Source organism: Felis catus, chromosome B1, assembly GCF_018350175.1.
Source record: "Felis catus isolate Fca126 chromosome B1, F.catus_Fca126_mat1.0, whole genome shotgun sequence".
Taxonomy (NCBI): domain Eukaryota; kingdom Metazoa; phylum Chordata; class Mammalia; order Carnivora; family Felidae; genus Felis; species Felis catus.
The window spans coordinates 133290497-133318391 of NC_058371.1; the positions used below are offsets into that span (position 1 = coordinate 133290497).

Consider the following 27895-nt stretch of genomic DNA (forward strand, 5'->3'; position numbering starts at 1 on the left):
TCACTAGCTTAACTAGCAATGAAGAGTTGACCCTGTTTTTTTATACTGGGGGAAAAACACAGCCAACAAAATCATGCTGACTCAATCTACTTGCCATCATAATACTCAGACTCTTGGGCACAAAATATGGTATGATGAAAGTTCTGGATGAAGGAAGACTCACTAGCTTAACTAGCAATGAAGAGTTGACCCTGTTTTTTTATACTGGGGGAAAAACACAGCCAACAAAATCATGCTGACTCAATCACTTATGACCCAGGCTTACGTGGGCAAGATACATAGATTTTTTTTTTTTACATAGATATTTTTTTTTTAATTTTTTTTCAACGTTTATTTATTTTTGGGACAGAGAGAGACAGAGCATGAACGGGCGAGGGGCAGAGAGAGAGGGAGACACAGAATCGGAAACAGGCTCCAGGCTCTGAGCCATCAGCCCAGAGCCGGACGCGGGGCTCGAACTCACGGACCGCGAGATCGTGACCTGGCTGAAGTCGGACGCTTAACTGACTGCGCCACCCAGGCGCCCCTACATAGATATTTTTAAGATACTCTTCTCTAAGAGTTAACATTGTATTAAGCAGGCAAGTCTAAAACACAAAAGGAATAAAATCATTCAGAGAACTACAATGTACTGTGTGGATTCACAGAAGGGTGATCATACCCCATCGGGAGAATTTAGAGAAGGCTTCCTACAATTCAGAAACATTGTTTAAGTTTGGCCTACACATCATTCCCTCACAAGAAATAGCTTGAGTACTTGCACATATATTTGAGAAAAATGGAATAGTGAAGTCTGATAAAGTAGAAAAAGAATGGGCTGAATTAGAGCTGAATTGAAAGCTCCCATATTCTACCTGTGTGACTTTGGGCAAGTCAGGGATGTTTAGGCCATCTATAATGTAGTTGTGGTGCTTAAATGAGAGTATGTGTAAGACTTCTGGCAAATGTGACACACAGTGGTTTAGTCAGTAGCCTTTCCCCCTCCCTTCTCCTACCTTATGTCAAAAAGTAATGGAGGAAAAGACTGGAAGGTAAGTTGGAATCAGAGCAAGGAGGGGTTGGCTTTGAATGCCAGGAGAAGCAATTTGAACTATGGTTTGATCAAACAGTTTGGAATTGACACTGAGAGCTAGATAAATCTGACAGCATTGCCCTTATTAGTTGTTTAGGGATGATAGGGGCATGGTGATTGGTTAATGGGAGCTATTCTAATCCAGGCAAGTTTTGTAGGTCTCAGAGTACCATAGTCTCCTACCCCCCTTATCCATGGTTTCATTTTCTGCAGTTTCAGTTTTGTGAGGTCAACTGTTCAGAAGCAAATGATTTTCCTAACGTATCATTAGAAGGTCAGTAGTAGCCTAACAGTGTGTCAATGCCCATCATTCATCTCACTTCACAACTTCACTTCAACTTATCATGTAGGCATTTTGTCATCTCACATCACAAGAAGTGTGGGTACAGTACAATAAGATACTTTCAGATGGAGTACACACAACGTCTGAGACAGACACCACACTCACATGACATTTATTACCGTATATTGTTACAATTGTTCTATTATTAGTTGTTAATCTCTTACTGTGTCTAATATATAAGTTAATCATAAGTATGTATGTATAGGAAAAAAACATAGTATGTATAGGGTTTGGTACTATCTGCAGTTTCAGGTATCCACTGGGGGTTTTGGAACATATCCCTTGCAGATAAGGGGGTCACTGTACAGTGAAAGAGAGTTGAATTCAGTGAATTCAGGAATAGGAGAGATTTTCCCAAGCAGGTTCAGGGGAATTGAAAGTGATAGGTTATGAAAGTCAGAGGAGTTAGGTATGGCTCAGGTTATGAACTAGGGCAACCTAAAAAATGACATTGCAGGGGCACCTGGGTAGCTGTTGTTTAAGTGTCTGACTCTTGGTTTTTAGCTTAGGTCATGATCTCAGAGGTTCGCAAGTTCAAGCCCTGCATTTGGCGCTGTGTTGATAGCACAGAGCCTGCTTGGAATTCTCCCTCTCCTCTCTCTCTCTGCCCCTCCCCACTTGCACTGTCTCTAAATAAATAAACTTAAAAAAAAATGACATTGCCACATGCAAAAGTCGGGGAATTAGAATGGCTGGTTTTAGAGGGGAGAAGAGAGGGACCTTGATTTTTCATGTCTTTGTTGTTTTTCTATTTCACTTGCTAAGTGCTCTGAACAGTAGTATAGTGGATGATAGCACAGACTCTTGGAGCTGTGCTGCTTAGGTTTGAATATTGGCTCTCCCACTTACTTGGGCTGCATTCCATCTCATTGTGTCTCAGTTTCCTCATCTGTGAAAGGGGCAAGACAAAAATTGCTGCCTCACAGAGCCATAGTGGGAGCTAAATGATTTACTAGACATAAAATACTGAAAATAGTGGTAGGCAGATAGGGTTTTGGATCGTGAGGTTGATGATGGTAGTATTTCGAATGATGGTGATGGTGATGATGTCTGCCTTTATATCTTAATCTAGTGGGCTGATTTATCCCTTTAGGAAATAGACTGGCTTGTGATTATATTGCCTTTTGTGTCCTTATCATGAATATGTTGGAATGTAACTGTCTTTTTTCTATTTTATTTTAATCAGATTTTATTTTTCCATTTTATTTCTTGTCATACAGTAAATTTTTATATTTTTGGTGTTTGTGAAGTTTTAGTCTAAAACTTATATATATGTGTAGTCTCTGATCCATTTTTAGTTAATTTTTATGTGAGGTGTGAGGCTTAGGTCCAGGTTCATTATTTTGTATATGGATATCCAATTGTTTCAACAGCATTTGTTGAAAAGACCATCTCTTCTCCATTGAATTGCTTTTGTACCTTTTCAGATCAATTGGCTAATTGACAGATGAAAGAATAAGGGTGTTATATATACACACAATGGAATAATAGCCATAAAAAAGAATGAAATCTTACCATTTGTGACAATATGGATGGGCCAAAAGGGTATTATACCAAGTGAAATAAATGAGACAGAGAAAGAGAAATGCCATATGATTTCACTAATATGTGGAATCTAAAAAACAACAACAAATGAACAAACAAAAAACATAAACATTCTGATAAATACAGAGAACAAACTGGTAATTACCACAGGGGAGGAGGTTGGGAGTGGGTAAAATGGGTGAAGAGGATCAAGAGGTACAAACTTCCAGTTATAAAATAAATAAGTCATAGGGATGAAAAATGCAGCATAGGGAATATAGTTAATAATATTATGACAACAGTCTATGGTGATGTATGGTAACTACACTTGTTGTGGTGAGCATTGCATAATGTGAAGAATTGTTAAATCACTGTGTTATACACCTGAAACCAGTACAGCGTTGTATTTCAATTGTACTTAAATAAATAAATAAATAAAATCAGGGGTGCCTGGCTGGCTCAGTTGGTACAGCATGTGATTCTAGATCTTGTGGTCATGAGTTTGAGCCCCACATTTGGTGGAGATATCACTTAAAAAAATAAACATTAAAAAAATCAATTGGCCATATTTGTGTGAGTCTGTTTCTGAACTGTGTTCTATTGATATATATGTCTGTCCATCATTATCACATTGTCATTGTTTATTTAAGCTTTTACATTTAAAATAGTTTTATATTTCTCGGAAAATTGTGAAGATAGTACAGATAATTCCTGTATACCACCATCCACTTTCCTTTAACATTTTTCACTAAATTGGTACATTTGTTAAAGTTAATGAACCAGTATGATACATTATTAATGAAAGCCCCATACTTAATTCAGATTTTCTCATATGTTTTTGTTTTTTGATTTTTTAAATAAGCTCCATGTGGGGCGCCTGGGTGGCTCAGTTGGTTGGGCTGCCGACTTCGGCTCAGGTCATGATCTCGCAGTCCGTGAGTTCGAGCCCCGCGTCAGGCTCTGTGCTGACAGCTCAGAGCCTGGAGCCTGTTTCAGATTCTGTGTCTCCCTCTCGCTGACCCTCCCCTGTTCATTGCTCTGTCTCTCTCTGTCTCAAAAATAAATAAAACGTTAAAAAAAAAAATTAAAAAAAAAAAATAAGCTCCATGCCCAGCACAGAGCCCAACACAGGACTCCAGCTCGTAACCCTGAGACCAAGACCTGAGCTGAGGTCAAGAGTTGGATGCTTCACTAACCGAGCCACCCATATTTCCTTAGTGTTAACTAATGTCCTATTTCTGTTAGAGGATCCCATTCAGGATACCACATAACAGTTAGTTGTCATGTCTTCTTAAGCTCCTCTTGGCTGTCATAATATCTCAGATTTTTCTTGTTTTTGATGACTGTATTTCTTCAACACTTGAGTAGCACACTCCACTGAGTTCTTTTGCATCTCCTCCAACATATTGGCAGTTTTGATCAAGACCTTTTAGTAGCACGTGGTTACAGAGGAGTAGGGGGTGGCCAATTGCAATGGTCTCCTGGGGTAGAGGCTGGCGACCTGGTGGGAGCTACTGTGCTATCCAAGCCCTAGCATCTAAGGAGCTCCATGCCAGCTGCTGCTGTCTAGTCTGTCTCTATGTATTTTGTGATTTCCTCTTTGATTTCTGGGTTAGCTCATTCATTGTTTACTAGCATGTTATTTAGCCTTCATGTGTTTGTGTTCTTTCTAGGATTTTTCTTGTCATTGCTTTCTAGTTTCATACTGTGTGATTAGAACGGATGCATGATATGATTTCAGTCTTTTTGAATTTATTGAGACTTGTTTTATGGTCTAACATGTAATCCATTCTGGGGAATGTTCCATGTACACTTGAAAAGAATGCATATTCTGAGGTGCCTGGATGGCTCAGTCTGTTAAGCATCCAACTCTTGATTTTTGCTTAGGTCATGATCACATCATTCATGAGATGGAGCCCTGTGTCAGGCTCTGCACTGACAGCATGGAGCCTGTTTGGGATTCTCTCTCTCCCTCTCTTTCTGCTCTCCCCAACTCATATTTGCACACGTTCTCTCTCTCTCTCTTAAAATAAATAAACTTAAAAAAAAAAAAGAATGTGTTCACTGTTTTGGGATGGTGGGATGTTCTGAATACATCTGAATGTTTTGAGATACAGTTTTCTAAATACATCTGTCTGGTCAAGTGAGTCATTCATTCAAAGCCACTGTTGCCTTGTTGATCTTCTATCTGTATTATCTATCCCATTAAGTGGGGGGTTAAACTCCCCTACTATTATTGTATTACTGAAATTCTTTCCTTTGTCTTTTAACAGTTACTCTATTTAAGTGCTTTCATGTTGGGTGCATAAATATTTATCATTGTTATACATTCTCTTGTTGGATTGTGCCCTTTATCATTATGTAGTTTTCTTTGTCTCTTGTCACAGTCATTGTTTTAAAATTTATTTTGTTCAATATAAATATTGCTACCCCAGCTTTCTTTTCACTTCTATTTTGTATAATTAATGTTTTGTCATCCCTTCACTTTCAGTCTGCGTGTATTTAGGTATGAAGCAAGTGACTTGTAGGCAGCATATAGATGGATCTTTTTTATGTATTCAGTCACCATATGTCTTTTGATTGCATCATTTAGTTCATTTACGTACAGAGTGATTCTAGGTGGGGGTGCCTGGGTGGCTCAGTTGGTTAAGCTTCTGACTTCAGTTTGTGATCTCGAGGTTTGTGAGTTCGAGCTCCACATCAGGCTCTCTACTGTCAGTGCAGAGCCTGCTTTGGATCCTTTGTCCCCCTCTCTCTCTGCCTCTTCCCTGCTTGCTCTCTCTCTCTCTCTCTCTCTCTCTTTCTCTCTCTCTCTCTCTCTCTCACAGACATACATCAAAAAAAGTAATTATCAGTAGGTATGTACTTATTGTCATTTTGTTACCTACTTTATAGTTGTTTTTGTAGTTCTCTGTTCCTTTCTTCTCTTGCTTTCTTCCCTTGCTGTTTGATGGATTTCTTTAGTGATATTCTTAGGGATTCCTTCCTGTTCATTTTTTGCATATGAATTACAGATGTTTAATTTGTTGTTACCGTTAAGTTCACATACAACATCATATGCATATAGCCATCTATGTTAAGTTGAAGGTCATTTACTTTAAACCCATAAACCCATTCTTTTTTTTTTTTTTTTAATGTTTATTTTTGAGAGAGAGAGAGACACAGCGCAAGTGGGGGAGGGGCAGAGAGAGAGGGAGACACAGAATCTGACAGCTCAGCAGAGAGCCCGATGCAGGGCCCAAACCCATGAACCATGAGATCATGACCTGAGCTGATGTAGGACGCTTAACTGACTGAACCACCCAGGCGCCCCTTGATCTACTGCTTTTATTATGTTTGTATTTACCTGTGAAATTTTTTCATTTTTTGATTTTCTTACTCTTGACTACAGCCTTTTCTTTCCACTCAGAAAATTCCCTTTAGTTTTGTTGGTATGGGAAACTATTTATCTCTCCTTGTAGTTTGAATGATAGTCCTGTTGGATAGAGTATTCTTGGCTGCAGGTTTTTTTCCTTTAAGCACCCTGAGTATATCATGCCACTCCCTTTTGCCTGCAATGTTTCTGCTGAAAACTCAGCTGATAGCCTTATAAATTTTCCCTTGTATGTAACTGTTTTCTTTTCTCTTGCTGTTTTTAAAATTCTCTTGTTATTACTCCTTTTTCCACTGTGTTATGTATCATGGTGTGGACCTCCTTGTGATTTTATTGGCAGTTCATTGTGCCTCCTAGATATGGGTGTCTCTTTCTTTCCCCAGAATTGGGAAGTTTTCAGCTATTCTTTCTTCACATCAGTTTTCTTTTCCCTCTTCTCTCTCTTCTCCTTCTGGGATCCCTATCATGAGAATGTTATTGCACTTGATGATGTCACTCAGTTCTTTTAACCTATTCCAATTTTCATCATTCTCTTTTTATGTTCAGCTTGGTTGCTTTCTTTACTCTCTCTTCCAATTTTCTGTATCCATTCTTTTGTGTTTTCTAGTCTGATGTTGATTCCCTCTAGTGTATGCATTTTTAATTTCAGATACTGAGTTCTTCATCTCTGGTTCTTTTTTCTTTCCCTTTTCTGATAGTCTCACGGAGGTCTTTCAGTCTTTTCTCAAGTTCCATAAGTCTTTTTGTGACCCTTTGAATGCTTTATCAGATACATTGCTTATCTCCATTTCATTTAGCTCTTTTGCTGTGATTTCCTATTCTTTCATTTGGGACATATTCCTATGTCTCCTCATTTTATCTAAGTTTGTGTCTTTGTTTCTATGTATTAGGAAAATCAGCTGTGTCTCCTGTTCTTCAAAGTGTGGCTTTATGAAGAAGAGTTCCAGTGGTGCCCTGTAGTACAGCGTCTCCTGTTCACCAGAACCAGGCACTTCAGGGGTGACCCCTATGTGTGTTGCATGCACCCTCCTATGTGTGTTGTGGCTGAGCTGTGTTTGCTTCAAGTCCAGTTGGTTGGAGTGGCCCAGCTTCTCTGTTGTTTGCAGGGTTTGGTTGCCATGCCGTTAAGTTGCTAGTCTGGGGCTGCTGTGGGCTTGTAGTTGGGTGGTGTCAGCAGTCAGACCAAATGCCTGCCCTCAGCTTGTGTGCTGCAGCTGTGGTAACACTGAACTGCGGGACACTTTTCCTGTGTTGTCCCCTGAGAGGCTTTTGTTCGTTGGCAGGTCTGATATCAGACCAGGTGCCTGCCCCCAGTAAGTCTGCTGAGGCTGCAGTTGCACTGGTGTGTGTAGTTCTCTTCCCCTCTCCCCAGGCACAGGGAGTGGTGCTGTTCCCTGATTGGGCTTCTTATAGGATGTGTTGTAGCAGGAGCTGCTTTGGAGGGATGCTTGCCAAGTTGGACAGGGTTGGATGGGGCAGATCCACAGGAGAACACAGGGGCAGGGTATGTGGTGTTAGCTAGTGCAGTGGAGCATGTTCCTAGAAATGTCAAGCTACCTAGGCTTGGGGGTGGGAGGAGAAATGGCACCGGCCAGATCTTTTGTTCTTAAGTCTCCTAAAGATTCCTGCCTGTCCAGCACATGTTCTGAGATTAAATAACACTTCTTCCTACGTATCCCAGGTGCTTTTCAAATTGCTGCTTTTATATTGGGTCTTTCAGGGCAAGGACTCAATTTCCTAATACCTTCTGGCTTTCCCAGAGTCAAGCCTGCTGATTTTAAGTACCTGGAGTTAAGCCCCACCGGTTGTAAAAACTCATGTAGTTAATCCCTACTGGTTTTCAAAGCCAAATGTTATGGAAATTTGTCTTTCCAGTGCAAGTCCTGATGCCTGATGTGGGTGGGTATTGTATGGACATAATTCTTTTGTTGTCTGTACTTATGGTGTTATATTCAAGAAATCATTGCCATATCCAATGTCATCAAGCTTTTCCTCTGTTTTCTTCTAAAAGTTTTATAGTTTCGGGCTTTAAATTTAGATCCTTAATGCATTTTGAGTTAATTTATGCATATGGTATAAAGAGGCTAACTTCATTCTTTTGTGTGTTGGTTATCCGCTTTTTAGGTAATGTCTTTTTATAACTGGTAATTTTCTTGGCTTTGATGTCTGTGTTATGAGATAATGTGTCTCCTTCAGTTTACTTTTAAGTACTGTTAGTATGGTATATCTGTTTCTATCCTTTACATTAATTTATTTGTATTTTTATACTTAAAAGTTGGTGTTGTTTCATAGGCAATTTAATGTTGAGTCACACTTCTTATGCAGTCTGACAATCTTTTTTTTTTAATGCCTTTATTTGAGATAATTTTAGGTTTATTTGCAGTTGTAAGAAATAATCTTGTATACCCTTCATCCAGTTTTCCTCAATGGTAATATCTGACATAGCTTTAGTACAATATCACAACCTGGAAATTGACACTGATTCATGTGACCACATCATAGTCAAGGTCTAGTTCCATCACAAGTATCTTTTTTTCCAGTTCCATCACAAATACCTTTTTACAAACCCAGGCATTCCTCACTTCTCATCTTTCCCTAACCCCTGAACCACTAATATGTTCTCCATCTCTATACTTTGGTCATTTTGAAAATGTTACATAAATGGAATCATACATTCCAAAAGCATGTAACCCTTTGAGGTTGGCTTTTTTTTTCCTTCATTCAGCATGTTACATGTTTTAGTGGCTAACTTTTTAAAAAATTGCTGAGTAGTATTTCATAATCTGTGCCTTTTTTGTTTGTTGGTGTTTAGGCCGTTTATATTTAACATGATTTGATATAGTTGGGTTTAAATCAGTCATCCTTCTCAGGTTATTACAACTATGGCCCTGGGGCTAAATCATGCCGACCAGTTGTTTTTATAAATTTTTATTGGAACACAATTATTCTCAGTAATTTACTGTTGACTGTGGTTGCTATGGTGTTTCAGTGGCAAAGTTGAGTAGTTGTGATAGAAACCTCATGTCCCATTGAGGCTAAAGTATTTACTTTTTGGGTCATTTACAGACAAAGATTGCTGACCCTGTCCTAGACCAATCTTGTTCTTTTATAAATGAAGAAACTGAGAATTAGAGATGTGTATGGACATGCAGTTGATTTTTGTGTGTTGACTTTGTAGTCTACTTTGCTGAATTCATTAATTCTGCAGGTTTTTTTGTGGAGTCTTTGGGATATTCTGCCTATAAGATCATATCATCTATGAGTAGAGGTAATCTTCTCTCTAATTTGCATGCCTTTTATTTCTTCTTGACTAAGTGCTCTGGCTAGAACTTGCAGTACTCTTGAATAGAAGTGGTGAAGGATGGGCATCCTTGCCTTGTTTCTGATTTTAGCAAAAATGTGTTCTTTCACCATTGAGTATGATGTTCACTGTGAGTTTTTCATGAATGGCTTTTATTATGTTGAGGTAGTTTCCTTCTGTTTGTAGTTTGTTCAGTGTTTTTATCTTGAAAGTGTGTTGAGTATTATGAAATTACTTTTCTGCATCAGTTGAGACGATCATGTGGTTTTTTTCTTTCATTTTGATATAGTGTACTATATTTATTCATTTTTATATGTTGAACCACTTTGCATTCCAGAAATAAATCCCACTTGGTCATTGTGTATAATCCTTTTAATATGTCACCGATTTTGTTTGCTATTATTTTGTTGAGGATTTTGCATTACTGTTCATTAAGATTTATAGGTTTGTAGTTTTTTCATAGTCTTTGTCTCTGATATCAAGGTAATGCTGACCTCACAGAATGAGATGGGGAATATTCTGTCCTTGTCAATTTTTGGGAAATGTTATGAAGGAATAATATTAGTTCTTCTTTAAATAAAATGCTTGGTAGAATTTGCCAGTGAAGCCGTTAGGTCCAGGTCTTTAATTTTGGGGGAGATTTTTGATTATTGATGTAATAATTGATTCTTTTTTTTAAGTTTATTAATTTATTTTGAGAGAGAGAGCATGAGTGGGGAGGAGCAGAGGGAGAGGGAGAGAGAATCCCAAGCAGGCCCCACAGTCTCAGTGCAGAGCCCAATGTGGGGCTCAGTCTCACAAACTGTGAGATCATGGACCTGAGCTGAAATCAAGAGTCGATCACTCAACCAATTAAGCCTCTGAGACACCCCAATAATTGATTCTTAGTAGTTGTAAGTCTCTATTTATATTTTCTATTTCTTTGTGATTTAGGTTTTATTTCCTAGGAACTTGTCTATTTCATATTCAATTTGTTGATGTATAATTGTTCATAGTATTCTTTTATAATTGTTTTTATTTTTGTAGAGTCAGAAGTAATGTCCCCATTTTCATTTCTAATTTTACTAATTTGAGCCTTCTCTCTTTTTATCTTAGTTGATTTACCTGAAATTTTGTCAATTGTATTGATTTCTTCAAAGAACCAACTTTTGGGTTGTTTTCTTCTGCCGTTTATCTGTTTTCTGTTTTATTTATTTTTTACTCTATATTTCATTTCTTCTGCTAGTTTTGGGTTTAGTTTTCCTTTTCTGGTTTCTTAATTTGTAAAGCTAGGTTATTGATTTGAGATTTTTAAAAAATGTGTTTATAATCATAAGTTTCCTACTTAGCACTGCTTTCACTGTGGCTCCTGTAAGTTTTGGTATATTGTGTTTTTATTTTCCTTTGCTTCTAAGTATTTTCTTTGTTTTTTTCCCCTAATGTTTATTTTTGAGAGACAGAGAGAGAGGGTGCAAGCAGGGAAGGGACAGAGAAAGAGGGGAACAGAGGATCCAAAGCAGGCTCTATGTTGACAACAGACAGCCTGATGTGGGGCTCGAACTCACAAACCATGGACCATGACCTGAGCCGAAGCCAGATGCTTAACCAACTGAGCCACACAGATGTCCCATGCTTCTAAGTGTTTTCTAATTTCCCTTGTGATTACCTCTTTGATGCATTGGTTGTTTTTGAAAGGGTATTAATTTTCCCATTTCTTCCAATTTTCCATTGTTCTTCTATCATTGATTTCTAACTTCATCCTGATGTGATTCAAGAGGATACTTGGGGGAGGGGCCAACATGGCAGAGAAGTAAGGGGATCTGAACTTCCTGCGTCTCTCAAACAAAGAAGTGTTGAAGCCAAAGGACTTTGAGCCCCAAGAGTTTGGGAGGAAAAGAGACTGGGTTGCTACCAGGAGTACACCGGGACAACCTGCCGGGCCATAGGTGTGTGATTGTGAACTGGCAGAGATAAAACAAATGGAGGGGAGGGATCCCCTTCTATGGAGAGACAAAGGGAAAGAAAGAGCGGCTGGGGAAGCATAAGACTGTATCTGGACAAGAGAAGAACCATGACGGGGATGGAGAAAGATCCAATCTCTAATTGTGGGCCTTTCTCCGGATTGGGGCCAGCTGCCCTGTTCGTGCACCTGGGGAGGAGGGGAGCCAGCCCTGGGCTCGGTGGCTAGGTCAGGGGTGCAGTCTGCAGTAGGAGAAAGTGATCCCCTCCCTTGGAGTGCTGTGGGACAGGACAAAGCCTGTCGGGGGACCACATATGGTGTGGTGAAGAGCTGTGCTTCCCCAATACCAGGGAGCACGGAGCGGGAGTTTGAATCCCAGCCAAGTGCTGGGGCATGGGAGTCGGTGGAATGAAACGAACTGCCTCGTTTGTGCCTGCGGCACAGTGAGGACGGCTTTTACAGAGTGGTTTGGGTCACTGGACTGTGGAGGAGAGACTGGCGGAGAGGAGGGTGTCGTCATTTTTCTCCCCACCATCACCAAGGTGGGACCTCAGGGATCAGACAGTAGGGCCCACACTCGAGGTGGGACCCCCCTACATCAAACCACACCACTCTGTGCCTGGTAACTGCATATCTACTAGAGCGGCATAGATGCTGAGGAACTAGATGGCCCCTCCTTCAGACCAGCGCTGCTGCATTGCCTGGATTAATTTGCAGACAATTCTTATTATATAGATATATTTTTCCTTCCTTTTCTCCTTATCTCTTCCCTACTGTAGTCTGGGTACGCTGGTTGTTGGTTTGTTTAAGCAGACATACTTAATCCATTCTCTTGATACATGTTCTGTACCTCCTTCTTTACTTTCTCTCTGGAATAATTAAGCTGTATAGTTTCTCTGTCTGGACAACCTTACCTTCTTTTATTTTTCCCCCAGCCTGCTCCTTTACTTTCCTTTCTGTCCTTCTGGATTAAGCCATTTAGTCTCTCTGCCTCGTCAGTGTTTTTCTTTTTCCCTACCCTTGTCATTTCTCTCTTTGTATGTGCTCTTCCATTAGCACCACCTCTACCCTGTTCTTTACTTGCAGCTGGTGTTTCTGGTTTTTTGCTTTTGGGTTGTTTTTTTCCTTTCCTTTTCTTTTTTTATTTGTGTGTTTCTGTGTTTTGTTTTCTGTTTGTTTTCCTTTCTAGGGCTACTTCAAGGAACAAATCAAAGCACATCTGGTGGAGGGTCCAAAGCATCACTACGAGTAGGGAAATATAATAACCAAAGTCACAACAACACAAAGCAAGTAACACTCTCCAAAAAACACCTCCTGAAGGGCCAGGCCCTGGACAGTGTATGACCCCTCTTTAATATAGCAGTGCTCACAGGTGCAGAGCACATAACAAACTTTTAAAACACATAAGGTACAGAAAACTAGCCAAAATGATGAAACAGAAGAATTCTCCTCAAAAGATATTCCAGGAAGAAATGACAGCTAAAGTATTGATCAAAACAGATATAAGATTAATTGGGCTTGAAAAAAGCATAGAAGACACTAGAGAATCTATTGCTGCAGAGATCAAGGAACTAAAAAATAGTAATGTTGAATTAAAAAATGCTATAAATGAGGTGCAAAATAAAATAGAGGTGGTAACAGCAGGGATTGAAGAGGCAGAGGGGACAATAGGTGAATTAGAAGATAAAATTACAGAAAAAGAGGAAGCTGAGAAAAAGATAAAAAAATTCTGGATCACAAGGGGAGAATTAGAGAACTAAGTGATTCAATGAAAGGGAACAATAGCCATATCATAGGAGTTCCAGAAGAAGAAGAAAAGAGACGAAAGGGGCCAAAGGTGTACTTGAACATATCATAGCTGAAAACTTCCCCAAACAGACATTCACATCCAGGGGGCACAGAGAACTCCCTTCAGGTGTAACTTGAATCAATCTTCTGTATGACATATCATGGTGAAACTGGCAAAATGCAAAGATAGAGAATTCTGAAAGCAGTTAGGGATAAACGGGCCTTAACATACATAAGGGTAGTAGCAGACCTATCTACTGAAACTTGGCGGGGCAGAAAAGAATGGTGGGCGATCTTCAATGTGATGAACAGGAAAAATATGCAGCCAAGAATCCTTTATCCAGCAAGCCTGTCATTCAGAATAGGAGAGATAAAGGTTTTCCCAGACAAAAAAAAAAAAAAAAACCAAAAAACTGAAGGAATTCGTCACCACTAAACCAGTCCCACAAGAGATCCTAAGGGGGACTCTGTGAGTGAAATGTTGCAAGGACCACAACGTACCAGAGATATCACTACAAGCATGAAACCTACAGATGACACAATGACTCTAAATCCCTATCTTTCAATAAGAACACTGAATGTCAGTGGACTAAATGCTCCAATCAAAAGACATAGGGTATCAGAATGGATAAAAAAACAAGACCCATCTATTTGCTGTCTACAAGAGACCCATTTTAGACCTGAGGACACCTTCAGATTGAAAGTGAGTGGATGGAGAACCATCTCTCAGGCTACTGGAAGTCAAAAGAAAGCTGGAGTAGCCATACTTACATCAGACAAACTAGATTTTAAACTTAAGGCTGTAACAAAAGATGAAGAAGGGCATTATATAATAATTGTGGGGGTCTATCCATCAGGAAGAGCTAACAGTTATAAATGTCTATGCACTGAATTCAGAAGCACCCAAATACATAAAACAATCACAGACATAAGCAATCTTATTGGTTAGAATGTGGTAATTGTAGGGGGTTTTAATACTCCACTTACAATAATGGACAGATCATCTAGACAAAATCAGTAAAGAAACAAGGGCCTGAATGATACACTGGACCAGATGGACTTGACAGATATATTTAGAACTATTCATCCTTAAGCAGCAGAATATACTTTCTTCTTGAGTACACATGGAACATTCTCCAATATCACATACTGGGTCACAAAACAGCACTCAATAAATATAAAAGAATTGAGATCATACCATGCACACTTTCAGATCACAATGCTATGAAACTTGAAATCCACCACAGGAAAAAGCTTGGAAAACCTCCAAATACATGGAGGTTAAAGGACATTCTTGTAAAGAACGAATGGGTCAACCAGGCAATTAAAGAAGAAGTTAAAAAAATATACAGAAACAAATGAAAATGAAAACACAACAGTCCAAACCCTTTGGAATGCAGCAAAGACAGTTCTACGTGGAAAATACATTGCAATTCAGGCCTGTCTCAAGAAACAAGAGAAATCCCCAATACAGAATCTAACAGCACACCTAAAGGAACTAGAAGCAGAACAACAAAGAAACCCAAACCCAGTAGAAGAAAAGAAATAAAGATCTTAGAAGAAATAAACAATACAAAATAAAAAAAAAATCAGGATAACAGATTAATGAAACTAAGAGTTGTTTTTTTGAAAAAATAAAATTGATAAACCTCTAGCTAGGTTTCTCAAAAAGAGAGAAGAGAGGACCCATATAGATAAAATCACGCATGAAAATGGATTTATTACAATCAATCCCTCAGAAATACAAGCAATTATCAGTGAATACTGTGAAAAATTATATGTCAACAAACTGGACAACCTGGAAGAAATGGACAAATTTCTAAACACCCACACACAACCAAAACTCAAACAGGAAGAAATAGAAAATCTGAACAGACCCATAACTAGTGAAGAAATTGAATCAGTTATCAAAAATCTCCCAACAAATAAAGAGTCCAGGACCAGATGGCTTTCCTGGGGAATTCTACCAGACATTTAAAGCGAGATAATACTTATCCTTCTCAAGCTGTTCCAAAAAATAGAAATGGAAGGAAAACTTCCAGACTCATTCTATGAAGCCAGCATTATTTTGATTCCCAAACCAGACAGAGATCCAGCAAAAAAAAGAGAACTACAGGCCAATATCCCTGATGAATATGGATGCAAAAATTCTCAACAAGATTCGAGCAAGTCAGATTCAACAGCATATAAAAAGAACTACTATGATCAAGTGGGATTCATTCCTGGGCTGCAGGGCTGGTTCAATATTCACAAATCAATCAATGTGATACATCACATTAATTAGATAAGAACCATATGATCCTGTCAATTGATGCATAAAAGCATTTGACAAAATTCAGCATCCTTTCTTACATTTCTTTTTATTTTTTATTTTTTAACATTTATTATTGAGGGACAGAGAGACACAGAGCATGAGCAGGGGAAGGGCAGAGAGAGGGGCAGAGAGAGTCTGAAGCAGACCACAGGCTCTGAGTTGTCAGCACAGAGCCCGATGCAGGGCTCGAACTCACAAACTGCGAGATCATGACCCGAGCTGAAGTCGGTTGCCCAACTGATGGAGCCACCCAGGCGCCCCTCAGCATCCTTTTTTAATAAAGACCCTCAGGAAAGTTGGGATAGAAGGAACATACTTAAACATCGTAAAATCCATTTATGAAAATCCCACAGCTAATATCCTCAATGGGGAAAAACTGAGAGCTTTCCCCCTGAGATCAGGAACACAACAGGATGTCCACTCTCACCACTGTTGTTTAATATAGTGTTGGAAGTCTAGCATCAGCAGTCAGACAACAAAATGAATTAAGAGGCATCAAAATTGGCAGAGATGATGTCAAACTTTCACTTTTTGCAGACAACATGATACTCTACATGGAAAACCCGACAGACTCCACCAAAAGTCTGCTAGAACTGATACATGAACTCAGCAAAGTCTCAAAGTACAAAATCCAGGTACAGAAATTGGTTGCATTTTTATACACCAATAATGAAGCAACAGAAAGAGATATCAAGAAATTGATCCCATTTATAGTTGCACCAAGAACCATAAAACAACTAGGAATAAACTTAACCAAAGATGTGAAAGATCTGTATGCTGAAAACTATAGAAAGCTTATAAAGGAAATTGAAGAAGATACAAAGAAATGGTAAAACATTCTGTGCTCATGGATTGGAAGAATAAATATTGTTAAAATGTCAATACTACCTAAAGCAGTCTACACATTCAACGCAATACCTATCAAAATTGCACCAGCATTCTTCTCAAAGCTAAAACAAACAATTCTAAAATTTGTATAGAACCACAAAGGACCCTGAATAGTTAAGTAATACTGAAGAAGAAATCTAAAGCAGGAAGCATCACAATCCCAGACTTTAGTCTCTACTACAAAGCTGTAATCATCAAGACAGTATGGTATTGGCACAAAAACAGACACACAGACCAATGGGATAGAATAGAGAACCCAGAATTGGACCCACAAATATATGGCCAACTAATCTTTGACAAAGCAAGAAAGAGTATCCAATGGAAAAAAGACAGTCTCTTTAACAAATGGTGCTGGGAGAACTGGACAGCAACATGCAGAAGAATGAAACTAGATCACTTTCTTACACCATTCACAAAAATAAACTCAAAATGGATGAAGAACCTGAATGTGAGATAGGAAACCGTCAAAACCCTAGAGGAGAAAGCAGGAAAAAACCTCTCTGACCTCAGCTGCAGCAATTTCTTACTTGACACATCTTCAAAGGCAAGGGAATGAAAAGCAAAAATGAACTATTGGAACCTCATGAAGATAAAAAGCTTCTGTACTGCAAAGGAAACAATCAGCAAAACTAAAAGGCAACCAATGGACTGGAAAAAGATATTTGCAAATGACATATTGGATAAAGGGCTAGTATCCAAAATCTATAAAGAACTCACCAAACTCCACACCTGAGAAACAAATAATCCAGTGAAGAAATGGGTAGAAGACATGAATAGACACTTTTCTAAAGAAGACATCCAGATGGCCAACGGACACATGAAACATTGCTCAATGTCACTCCTCATCAGGGAAATACAAATCAAAACCACACTGAGATACCACCTCATGATGGTCAGAGTGGCTAAAATGAACAAATCAGGAGACTATAGATGCTGGAGAGGATGTGGAGAAATGGGAACCCTCTTGCACTGTTGGTGGGAATGCAAACTGGTGCAGCCGCTCTGAAAAACAGTGTGGAGGTTCTTCAAAAAATTAAAAATAGAACTACCCTGTGATCCAGCAATAGCACTGCTAGGAATTACCCAAGGAATACAGGAGTGCTGATTCATAGGGGCACATGTACCCCAGTGTTTATAGCAGTGCTTTCAACAATAGTCAAATTTGGAAAGAGACTAAATGTCCAACAACTGATGAGTAGATAAAGAAGATTTGGTTTATATATACAGTGGAATACTACTTGGCAATGAGAAGGAATGAAATCTGGCTGTTTGCAGCAACGTAGATGGAACTGGAAGGTATTATGCTAAGTGAAATAATTCAGTCAGAGAAAGACAGATATCATAGGTTTTCACCCATATGTGGATCTTGAGAAACTTAATAGATGACCATGGGGAAAAGAAGGGGAAAAAATAGTTAAAAACAGAGAGGGAGGGAGGCAAACCATAAAAGACTCTTAAGTACAGAGAACAAACTGAGGGTTGATGGGGGGGTTGGGGAGAGGGGAAAGTGGGTGATAGCCATTAAGGAGGGCACTTGTTGGGACAAGCACTGGGTGTTGTATGGAAGCTGGTTTGAGAATAAATTATATTAAAAAATAAACATCCAAAATTTTTTTAAAAAGTATACTTGGTATGCTGTGTATTTTTTTTAAATCTGTGAGACTTAAATAGTGGCCTAATGTATTGTCTATCCTGAAAAATGTTCCACATGCACTTGAGAAGAATATGTATTATGTGGTTGGTGGACTGTTCTTTATATGTCTTAGATCTAGTTGGCTTACTGTGTTATTTAAGTCCTCTATTTCTTCTGTCTGTTTATCCTTTATTGTCAATGGAGTATGAAGTCTCCAATTATTATCATGGAACTATTTATTTTTCACTTGAGTTCTCTTAGTTTTTGCTTTGTATATTTTCATGATCTGTCATTATATGCATAAATGTTCATAATTGTTATATTTTCTTGCTGTATTGATCCTTTTGTTAATACATAATATCCTTTTGTTTTTGTAACATTTTTTGACTTAGTCTGTTTTATCTGATATGCCATATTTGTTCTCTTTTGGTTACTTTTGGCATGGAAAATCTTTTTTTCCATCCTTTCCATTTTAACTTACTTGTGTCTTTGGACACAGTAATTATTAAATTTTGGTTTAAATTTTTAAATTTTAATTAAAAGGTTTTTTAATGTTTACTTATTTTTGAAGGAGAGAGAGACAGAATGCTAGCACGAGAGGGGCAGAGAGAGAGGGAGACAGACTCTGAAGCAGGCCCCAGGCTCCAGGGTGTCAGCACAGAGCCTAATGCAGGACTCAAAGTCATGAACCGGGAGATTGTGACCTGAGCCAAAGTCAGATGCTTAATCGACTGAGTCACACAGGCACTCCTAATTTTATTTTTTAAATTTATTTTAAATTATTCCCTTGAATTGTAGAGGAAACAAGATTTGGTGTTGGAAACCAAAGTTATAGTAATAGCAGCTTTTACATTAATAATTGCTTTTTCTTCTTTAAATGTAGTAGTCTCTTAAACCTGTTGGAAACAAAAAGTGTAGTTACCAACCATTGCTACAGTAATACTAGGTTTTGTAGTCATACATGTGTTTACTTTCTTGAGCTCTTTATTTTTCCATATGGCTTTGAGTTACTGTTAAGTGTTCTTTCATTTCACCTTGTAGGACTCTCTTGAATATTTCTTGCATGACAGGTCTAATGGTCACAAACTCTCTCAGCTTTTGTTTATCTAGGAATGTCTTATTTTCTCCACTTTTGAAGGTCAGTATTGCCAGATATAATATCTTCGATTTGTCTTTTAGTACCTTGAACATATCTGCCTATTCTATCTGGCTTCTTAAGTTTCTGATAAAAAAATCTGCTAAAACTCTTATTGAGGATTCCTGTGTCTGACAATTCACTTTTCTCTTGTTGTTTTCAGGAATCTCTTTTTATCTTTGGGTTTTGAAGGTTTGATTATGTCTTGATGTGGTTTCCTTTGAGTTCCTCTTTCTTAGAACTTATTGAATGCTTATATTGATGCTTTTAATCCAATTTGGGAAGTTTTTGGTTATTATTGCTTTAAATATTTTCTCTTCCTCTTTGTCTGTCTTACTCTTCTAGGATTCTCATAATGTGCATGTTGGTCTGTTTGCTGGTTCATAGGTCTTTTAGGTTTTGTTCATGTTTTTTCAGTCTTTTTCTTTTTTTTTCTGTATTTACCTGAGAGTTGATATTTCCCATTGTCTTGTCTTCAAGTTTGATAATTTTTTTTTTTGCCTTTTCATATCTGTCACTGAGTGTCTCTAGTGACTTTTTCATTTCAATTATTGCACTTGTCACTTCCAGAAACTCTTTTCAGTCTCTATTTAGTTTTTCTTTTTCTTTTTTGAATGTATTGGTTATTTTCCTGATTTTCTTTATATCTTTAGTTCTTTGAGCATCTTTAAAAGAGTTTTTTTTTTAAGTCTTTACTATAAAATACTTCATTAGTTCTTTTTTAGTACAGTTTGTTGTCCCTCTCCCCACCCCACCCCTTGAATGGGCCATATTTCTGTTTAATTGTATCCCTTGTAATTTTTGTTGTTGTTGAACACTGGGTATTTGAATCTAATGTAGTAATTCTGGAAATCATTGTCCAGATTAATTCTTCTTTAAGGTCTGCTATTTTTTGTTTTTGTTATTGTTCTTTTTGTTTGTTGTAAGCCATCTCTGTGCTAATGATCAGCCTGAGGTATATAATTTAAGGTCTTCTCACATCTTTTCTGAGCATTTCCCTTGGCATGCATTGTCACTTTCTAATTTTCCTTGTATATGCTCTTGTTTTTTATTGTCTTGACTGTGAAAAGGAGAAGGGGGGAACAAACAGTAAGAATGGAAAGGAAGGGCACGAGCCTTTTAAATTCCCTGCAAGGCACGTCAGCTGAGAGGGAGGGACTTATAACAGTAGGTGGAGGTGTATTACCAATGACTGTCCACCTCTTTACCTGCACTTCTGTGATCAGAAGCAGTAGTCAGCACTCAGCAGAGATCACTGATATTTGGAGGACTAGGTCCTTTTTGTCCACCCCAACTCCTGAAAATTGTGTAAGCTGCTCTAGGAACATGTACCCGGCTGCTTACTTGCGATCTGACTGAGGATGTGGGGATGGACAGGTGCTGTTGTACTTAAGAGCTGAAGTTGACATGGGGCGCCTGGGTGGCGCAGTCAGTTAAGCGTCCGACTTCAGCCAGGTCACGATCTCGCGGTCCGTGAGTTCGAGCCCCGCGTCAGGCTCTGGGCTAATGGCTCGGAGCCTGGAGCCTGTTTCTGATTCTGTGTCTCCCTCTCTCTCTGCCCCTCCCCCGTTCATGCTCTCTGTCCCAAAAATAAATAATAACGTTGAAAAAAAAATTAAAAAAAAAAAAGAGCTGAAGTTGACAAAATTAAACATTTCAGTCTTTCCCTGAAGTTGTAAGCCTTCCACAGATTCTACAGTTTGATTCTGCCAGTACAATTTTTGCCTAGGTATGGGAGATAGATTCCTGCTGCTTCTATTCCACCATCTTTCCAGAATTTTCAAATTAGATTTTAAAGGCATTCCTTCACTGATATAATTAGCTGAGGTCATTATTATGACATTTAGCATAGAGCTGCAAAGTTACTTGTTCTTAAGTAGTAATTTATGTGGTCATTTTATATCTAGTTTGGAAACTATAATTAATGATACTTTTCTTTTGGTTTGTTTTTACGTGTTTTACTGTTTATTTTTCAGTCTCAGCCAATTGGACAATGGCAGTTTGGGTTTTGAAAAATGTCTGAAGGTTAGTGGGCTGCATCTACCTTCTGCTTCCTCCACACCCCTTTTAAGAGAATAAATGGAATATTTGAGAAGAGAGCTATATTAAAAGAAGAGTGTTGCAAATGGCTTCAGAATCTGTGAATGCAAAACAAGCTAGGAATCACTGCACAAAGGGGAAAAGGCAACAGCACCAGCAAATAAAGAATAGGTCTTCAATTAGTGATGGTGATGGAGAAGACTCTTTTATCTTTGAAGCAAATGAAGCTTGGAAAGATTTTCATGGTTCCCTTCTTCGGTTTTATGAAAATGGAGAACTGTGTGATGTCACACTAAAGGTAAGACTTTTCTTCTTTTTCAAACTCTTTATTGTATTATGAAAAATGAGGGTTTCTATAACCATAGAGGGTGAGTTTTTGGTATCATACTTGTTATAGTCAAAATGATTTTAGTCTCAATCCTTTTTTATTGAAGGTGAAAGGATATAAAGGAAGGTGAGTAAAGGAGGATTAGCACAAGGTAAACTTGTACTTATTAAGTATTAATATTCATTATTTCATAGTTAATTTAACTTCTGAGAGTTCTGGACCTTACAACAACAAATAGTTATTATTACTGAAATTAATAAATTGCTGTCGACCAGTAAGCTTTTAACTTGTGTATTTAAAAATCCTAGCATACTCATTTACTCTTAATGTAAGTTAAAAGTTAGGAATTCTTGGTTGTTTACTCAGCTGCAGTAGTATTTTAGTACATGTTCCTATTCTGGTAATTTAATCTCTACTTTAAAATTTATTTTTTTTTCAACGTTTATTTATTTTTGGGACAGAGAGAGACAGAGCATGAACGGGGGAGGGGCAGAGAGAGAGGGAGACACAGAATCGGAAACAGGCTCCAGGCTCTGAGCCATCAGCCCAGAGCCCGATGCGGGGCTCGAACTCACGGACCGCGAGATCGTGACCTGGCTGAAGCCGGACGCCCAACCGACTGCGCCACCCAGGCGCCCCTTTAATCTCTACTTTAAAACAATGGTCTCTTAAGTGAGATTCTCTGTACCTGATAATGAAGTAGAATCTATTTAGACTTGGATGAAAAAGTGTAGTAAGTTTTAAGTCTGTGGTCTATAGACCACATGTTGTGTTATTCTGCAAAAGACAGTTTTAGTAAAATTGGAAAAGTGATAAAACAGTGTGGAAGTCTAATTGTTCCTCATTACTTGTTTAAAGTACTTTTACTATTCTTATATCTCAGTGTAATATTAAATTTTTTTTTGATGATTCATATGCATCCATGAAGCATTTTCCACATTTGATTTGCCACTTTGGGATCTCTTAAATTTTGCTTTTGCTTTTGCTTTTGATCAGACAGCTTTTTAAAGCTGAGTCATAGGGATGGAAAGCATACTTGAAGAATCAGACCAGAGAATACTCAACAGGAGTCTATAAACTGAAAGCATAAGCTTTGAATTTTAGATCCAGAATGTCCAGGGGTATAGTATTATACTGTGGATAAATGAGCTATATTCTCTTTCCTTAAACTGTTACTGGTTTTATGTATTTCTAGGCCCTAAGATTTTGAGAAGAAAACCATTATATAATTCTAGCTCTGTGTGAAATTTAGCTATGTATATATATTTTAATGTGGAACACTTAAGTTCTTTTGTTCTGTATGTATATTGTTTAATTTTATGCCATTGCTCTAATTTTTAACCGTGGTGTGAAATTCAGTGACTCACACTGGCTTTAGCAAAAATAAAAATGTAAAATAGATTGTTGGAATTCAGTTATCATTCAGCAAATGGAAAATAATTAGAGTATTGATTTTATAAATTTTATAACTGAATTTTAGAATAATTTATATAACATATAACATACTGCATATAGATATTAAGTGAAAAATAGGGATATAGCCACTTAAAGACAACTCATAACTTTGTTTATTGTGTAACTTTAGCAATAGATTGAAATAAAAACTCCCAAAGAGTCAGTGGTTGAAAATTAAAATACTATGTTTTAAACACTGACAGGGGCGCATAGGTGGCTCAGTTGGTTAAGTGTCCAACGCTTGATTTCTGCTCAGGTCATGAGCTCGTGGTTCATGGGATCTAGTCCCACATTGGGCTCTGCCCTGGCAGTGCAGGGTCTGTGTGGGATTCTTTCTATCCCTCTCTTTCTTCCCTTTCCCTGCGCATTCTCCCTCTCTCAAAATAAATAAACATGAAAAAAATTAAAAAAAAAAAAGTAAACAGTGACATGAGAAACACTTCATTAGGCATGAGAATCACTTCAGTAATTTAAAGGGATCATCACTTTTATTTTTTCATCTGTAAAATTAGAGTGATGATTAGGTTTTTGTGAGGAATAAGTGAATTGGTACAAGTAACGTCCTTATGGCAGTGCTTGGTACATAATAATAAGTATCAGCTCTTTGGATCATTATGTATACTACTATACTAGTTCCAAGAGTATCAGATAATTCTACCTATCGTGTATTCTGTTCCTATTCATTAGAAAGTGTTACAACTTAACCTCTTAACAGGTCTCTTACTGGATTTGTTTCTTAATTCCTTTTTTTAAAAAATTTTTTTAGCATTTATTCATTTTTGAGAGACCGAGAGAGACAGAGAATGAGTGGGGAAGGGGCAGAGAGAGAGAGAGAGAGACACACACACACAGAATCACAAGCAGGCTCCGGGCTCTGAGCTGTCAGCACAGAGCCCAACACGGGGCTCAAACTTACGAACCGTGAGTTCATGACCTGAGCTGAAGTCGGACACTCAACCGACTGAGCCACCCAGGCGCCCTGTGGATTTGTTTCTTAATTCTAATTCAACATTTCTTCAACTGTCAGAATTTAACTGTCATAGAACAATTAAGTCAAATAGGATTACAGATAATTCATAATGCCCTGTTCAACATAAATTTCACTTTTTATATTCATCTAATCTTAAGGATTATTCTCTGATATAAAGTCATCTCCTATATATTTTTTTTTAATTAGTATGTTTCCTTTGACCATTATTGCTTTTAAGGCAAACATTTTAGAAAGACAGTTATTGGGGCACCCAGCTGGCTCAGTCAGTGGAGCGTGCAACTCTTGATCTCAGAGTTGTAAGTTTGAGCCTTTGTATGTAGAAATTACTTAAAAAGAAAATCTTTAAAAAAAAACAGTTATCCAAATATATTTTATTGTCCATATATAAGGTCATTAGCCAATTTTAAAATTCCAAAATGAGCACTTATATTGGAAACAAAAAAAAAGTTTATTTAGCAGATACTTACTAAGGTCTTACCCTAGTATATGGAAAGTATAAATAAATTTGAGTAATATTCTGTTCTTGCCTTGAGGGTATTTGAAATTTATCCAGAGAAAGGCACATACACACCTAACTATAATATAATTTAGTGATTATCATTTTTGTGTTATTTTTATGGCGGCATAGGAGAGATCTATGAATTATGCCTGAAAGGTGATTGGAAAGGCTTCACATAAGAGATTATTATCTTGAGGTCATTCCAGGGAGAGGTGAAATTTGCTTATATATTTTCTTTGTTTATTAGGGAAAAATTTTATTTTTTAATTTATTTCTTAGATGTTTATTTTAAGAGAGCACGAGCAGGGGAGGGGCAGAGAGAGAGAGAGAGAGGGAGAGAGAGAATCCTAAGCAGGCCCCACTCCCAGCACGGAGTCTGACATGGAACTCGATCACATGACCCTGGGATCATGACCTGAGCTGAAATCAGGAGTTCGTTGCTTAACTGACTGAGCCACCCAGGTGCCCCAGTGGAAACATTTTAAAGAATATATCCAGGGGCGCCTGGGTGGCTCAGTCGGTTAAGCGGCCGACTTCGGCTCAGGTCATGATCTCGTGGTCCGTGAGTTCGGGCCCCGTGTCGGGCTCTGTGCTGCCAGCTCAGAGCCTGGAGCCTGCTTCGGATTCTGTGTCTCCCTCTCTCTCTGACCCTCCCCCGTTCATGCTCTGTCTCTCTCTGTCTCAAAAATAAATAAACGTTAAAAAAAAAAAATTAAAAAAAAAAAAAAAGAATATATCCAGTAGCAGGTCTAAAATTATATAGGGGGAAAGCTTTCTTAAGGGCAGCAGTTTGGTGATAAAAGACAGGGGAATTTGTCTTGCAGAGGTTGCATAGCACTCATGCTTAAACCATGTGTTCTAGGTCAACAAAAGTAACGTTTACAAAGATGCTTCTACTTCTTTATGATAGTTTGAGGAAATGTAATTGTTTTTGTTAAAGATCATAGTTAAATTTTACTTGAAGAGATTAACAGAGATTATTAGAGGAAGGAAACCCCCTAACTTGTTGATGCTTCCACTGAATAGTTTTATTCATATTATTTGGCTTCTTCTTTTTTTGAAAATACATGTTTCTTTGAGTTTTTAAAATAAACATTTATAGGATTTGGATAAATATTTTCAAGATTGTGTTATAATTTTTTGGTGTCAAACTTCCAAATGACCAGGTAAGAATAAGTACTCTGAAAGATTGCAGGGAAACAAAATATGTGAGCTACATTATAGTACCATACTTCCAATAGGTAGAAATGATAAAATTATTATCCTTATAAATGTAACAGTTAACTCCTGATGGGAAGGCAGACATAATCTAATGAAATGATAAACGAGAAGGTGGTTCTGTCTTTAACACTTAAGCATTCTATGTTAAGCTGTCTAATGAATGTTCACCTTTCTGACATTCAAGTAATAAATTGATATTTTAACTTTTTTCATGTTGCTCAGAAGGTGTATTTAAATACTTATATTAGTAGATTCTTGTTTATTTGACCCCTAAAATGTTATCCATCGTTTCCATTGTGCAGGTTTTTCTAATGAATGTAGTAAGATTAACCAAGATTGTAGCATAGTGAATGTGGTTAGACATTATAATGTGATAATTCACTACATGTAAGCCAAACTATCTTGGTTTTGTATATCTAACCCCTTCTTGACCTTGGCTGTAAAATGCTATTTTGACTATTCAAACGGATTAAAATTGGTGGATTATCGAAAAGAGTAGCTAAGAGGTTAAAAGGACAAAATTAACAAGGGATTAAAACTGAGAAATTAGAATATAGCTTCTAAACAAACATAAAAGACGGGCATTTGGATTTTTTTCTTCCACTCTATTTCTGTCTCACTGTTTGTCTTCTGCATTTTTATTTCTTTTTTTTTTTTTTTTTTAATTTTTTTTTTCAACGTTTATTTATTTTTGGGACAGAGAGAGACAGAGCATGAACGGGGAGGGGCAGAGAGAGAGGGAGACACAGAATCGGAAACAGGCTCCAGGCTCTGAGCCATCAGCCCAGAGCCCGACGCGGGGCTTGAACTCCCGGACCGCGAGATCGTGACCTGGCTGAAGTCGGACGCTTAACCGACTGCGCCACCCAGGCGCCCCTGCATTTTTATTTCAGTGTAGTTCTCAAACACTTAGTTTTCATTAAATGGCATAATTATGAACATTTCAAACTAATACACTTTAGTTTTTGTTTCAATGACTTAAAAACAAGTTTAGTGTATTTGTAAATGATTTTTAACAGTCTGTATTAATGGGATTTTACAATTAATACTTAGAAGTAAAGTGAACCTATGTAATAACTAGTTCACAAAAGAATAGTTACCAGAATGACCAAATGTTAAAAAAGTATTAAGTATTAAGGGGCACCTGGGTGGCTCAGTTGGTTAAGCATCGGACTCTTGATTTCAGCTCAGGTTATGATCTCAAAGTTTGTGGGTTTGAGCCCCACATTGGGCTCTGTGCTGACAGTGCGGAGCCTGCTTGAGATTCTCTCTCTGCACCTCTCTCCCTCTCTCTCTCTCAAAAAAAAAAAAAAAAAAAAAGAGTGCGTGTATTATCTTTAATCATTTTGACTGGGGGTGTGATTGTGTGTGTATTAAATATTCAAGTTTTAGTTTATTGAGTCAAGAAATTAAAATAGAGTTGTTGAGGAACAAAGTCTTATGAACAGTATGAAAATAATTTGTGGACCATTGATTTGTGCAGTTGGGGTGAGAAGGTAGTGTTAAAATAATGTTTATCTGGAAATTGTAGAATTATGTTTTATGTAATGGCATGTTGGCAAATTTAAGCAGATTTATGCCATGTGAGGTTTACAGATATTTGCATAGAAACTAAATCTCAATGGTGGCATGTGCAGAAAATTTTAAAAAAGGATATTTTCAGCCTGCTTTTAAAATGCTTAATATCAGATTTCAGATCCCATTTTAGGGCTTAAGTAAATTTGAAAACATGCCAAACTTTCTGCTTTAGTATAGGGTGCAACTTGAGTCTTAGTAAAATCTGAATCTTACCTGTGGATTCTTTTAAAAAATTAAATACAATATAACCAACAGAGATGATAATCTTGTATTTGTTTTGTTTTTATAATGTTTATTTATTTTTGAAAGGCAGAGACAGAGCGTGAGCAGGCAAGGGGCAGAGAGAGGGAGACACAAAATCCGAAGCATGCTCCAGGCTCTGAGCTGCCAGCACAGAGCCTGACGCCGGGCTCAAACTCACGAACCACAAGATCATGACCTAAGCTGAAGTCAGCCGCCCAACTGACTGAGCC

General features: G+C 37.8%; 1 protein-coding gene across 4 annotated transcripts in view; it reads left to right on the forward strand.

The window, feature by feature from the left end:
- Positions 1 to 27895, forward strand: part of KLHL8 (kelch like family member 8) — a 68138-nt gene that overhangs the window by 19763 nt on the left and 20480 nt on the right. For all 4 annotated transcript variants that reach the window (XM_045056122.1, XM_045056120.1, XM_045056121.1 and 1 more), the window contains exon 2: positions 21287 to 21648. In XM_045056122.1, coding sequence (XP_044912057.1) covers positions 21436 to 21648 — 213 coding nt within the window. In that variant the 5' untranslated portion in view covers positions 21287 to 21435. The remainder of the gene's footprint in view (positions 1 to 21286; positions 21649 to 27895) is intronic.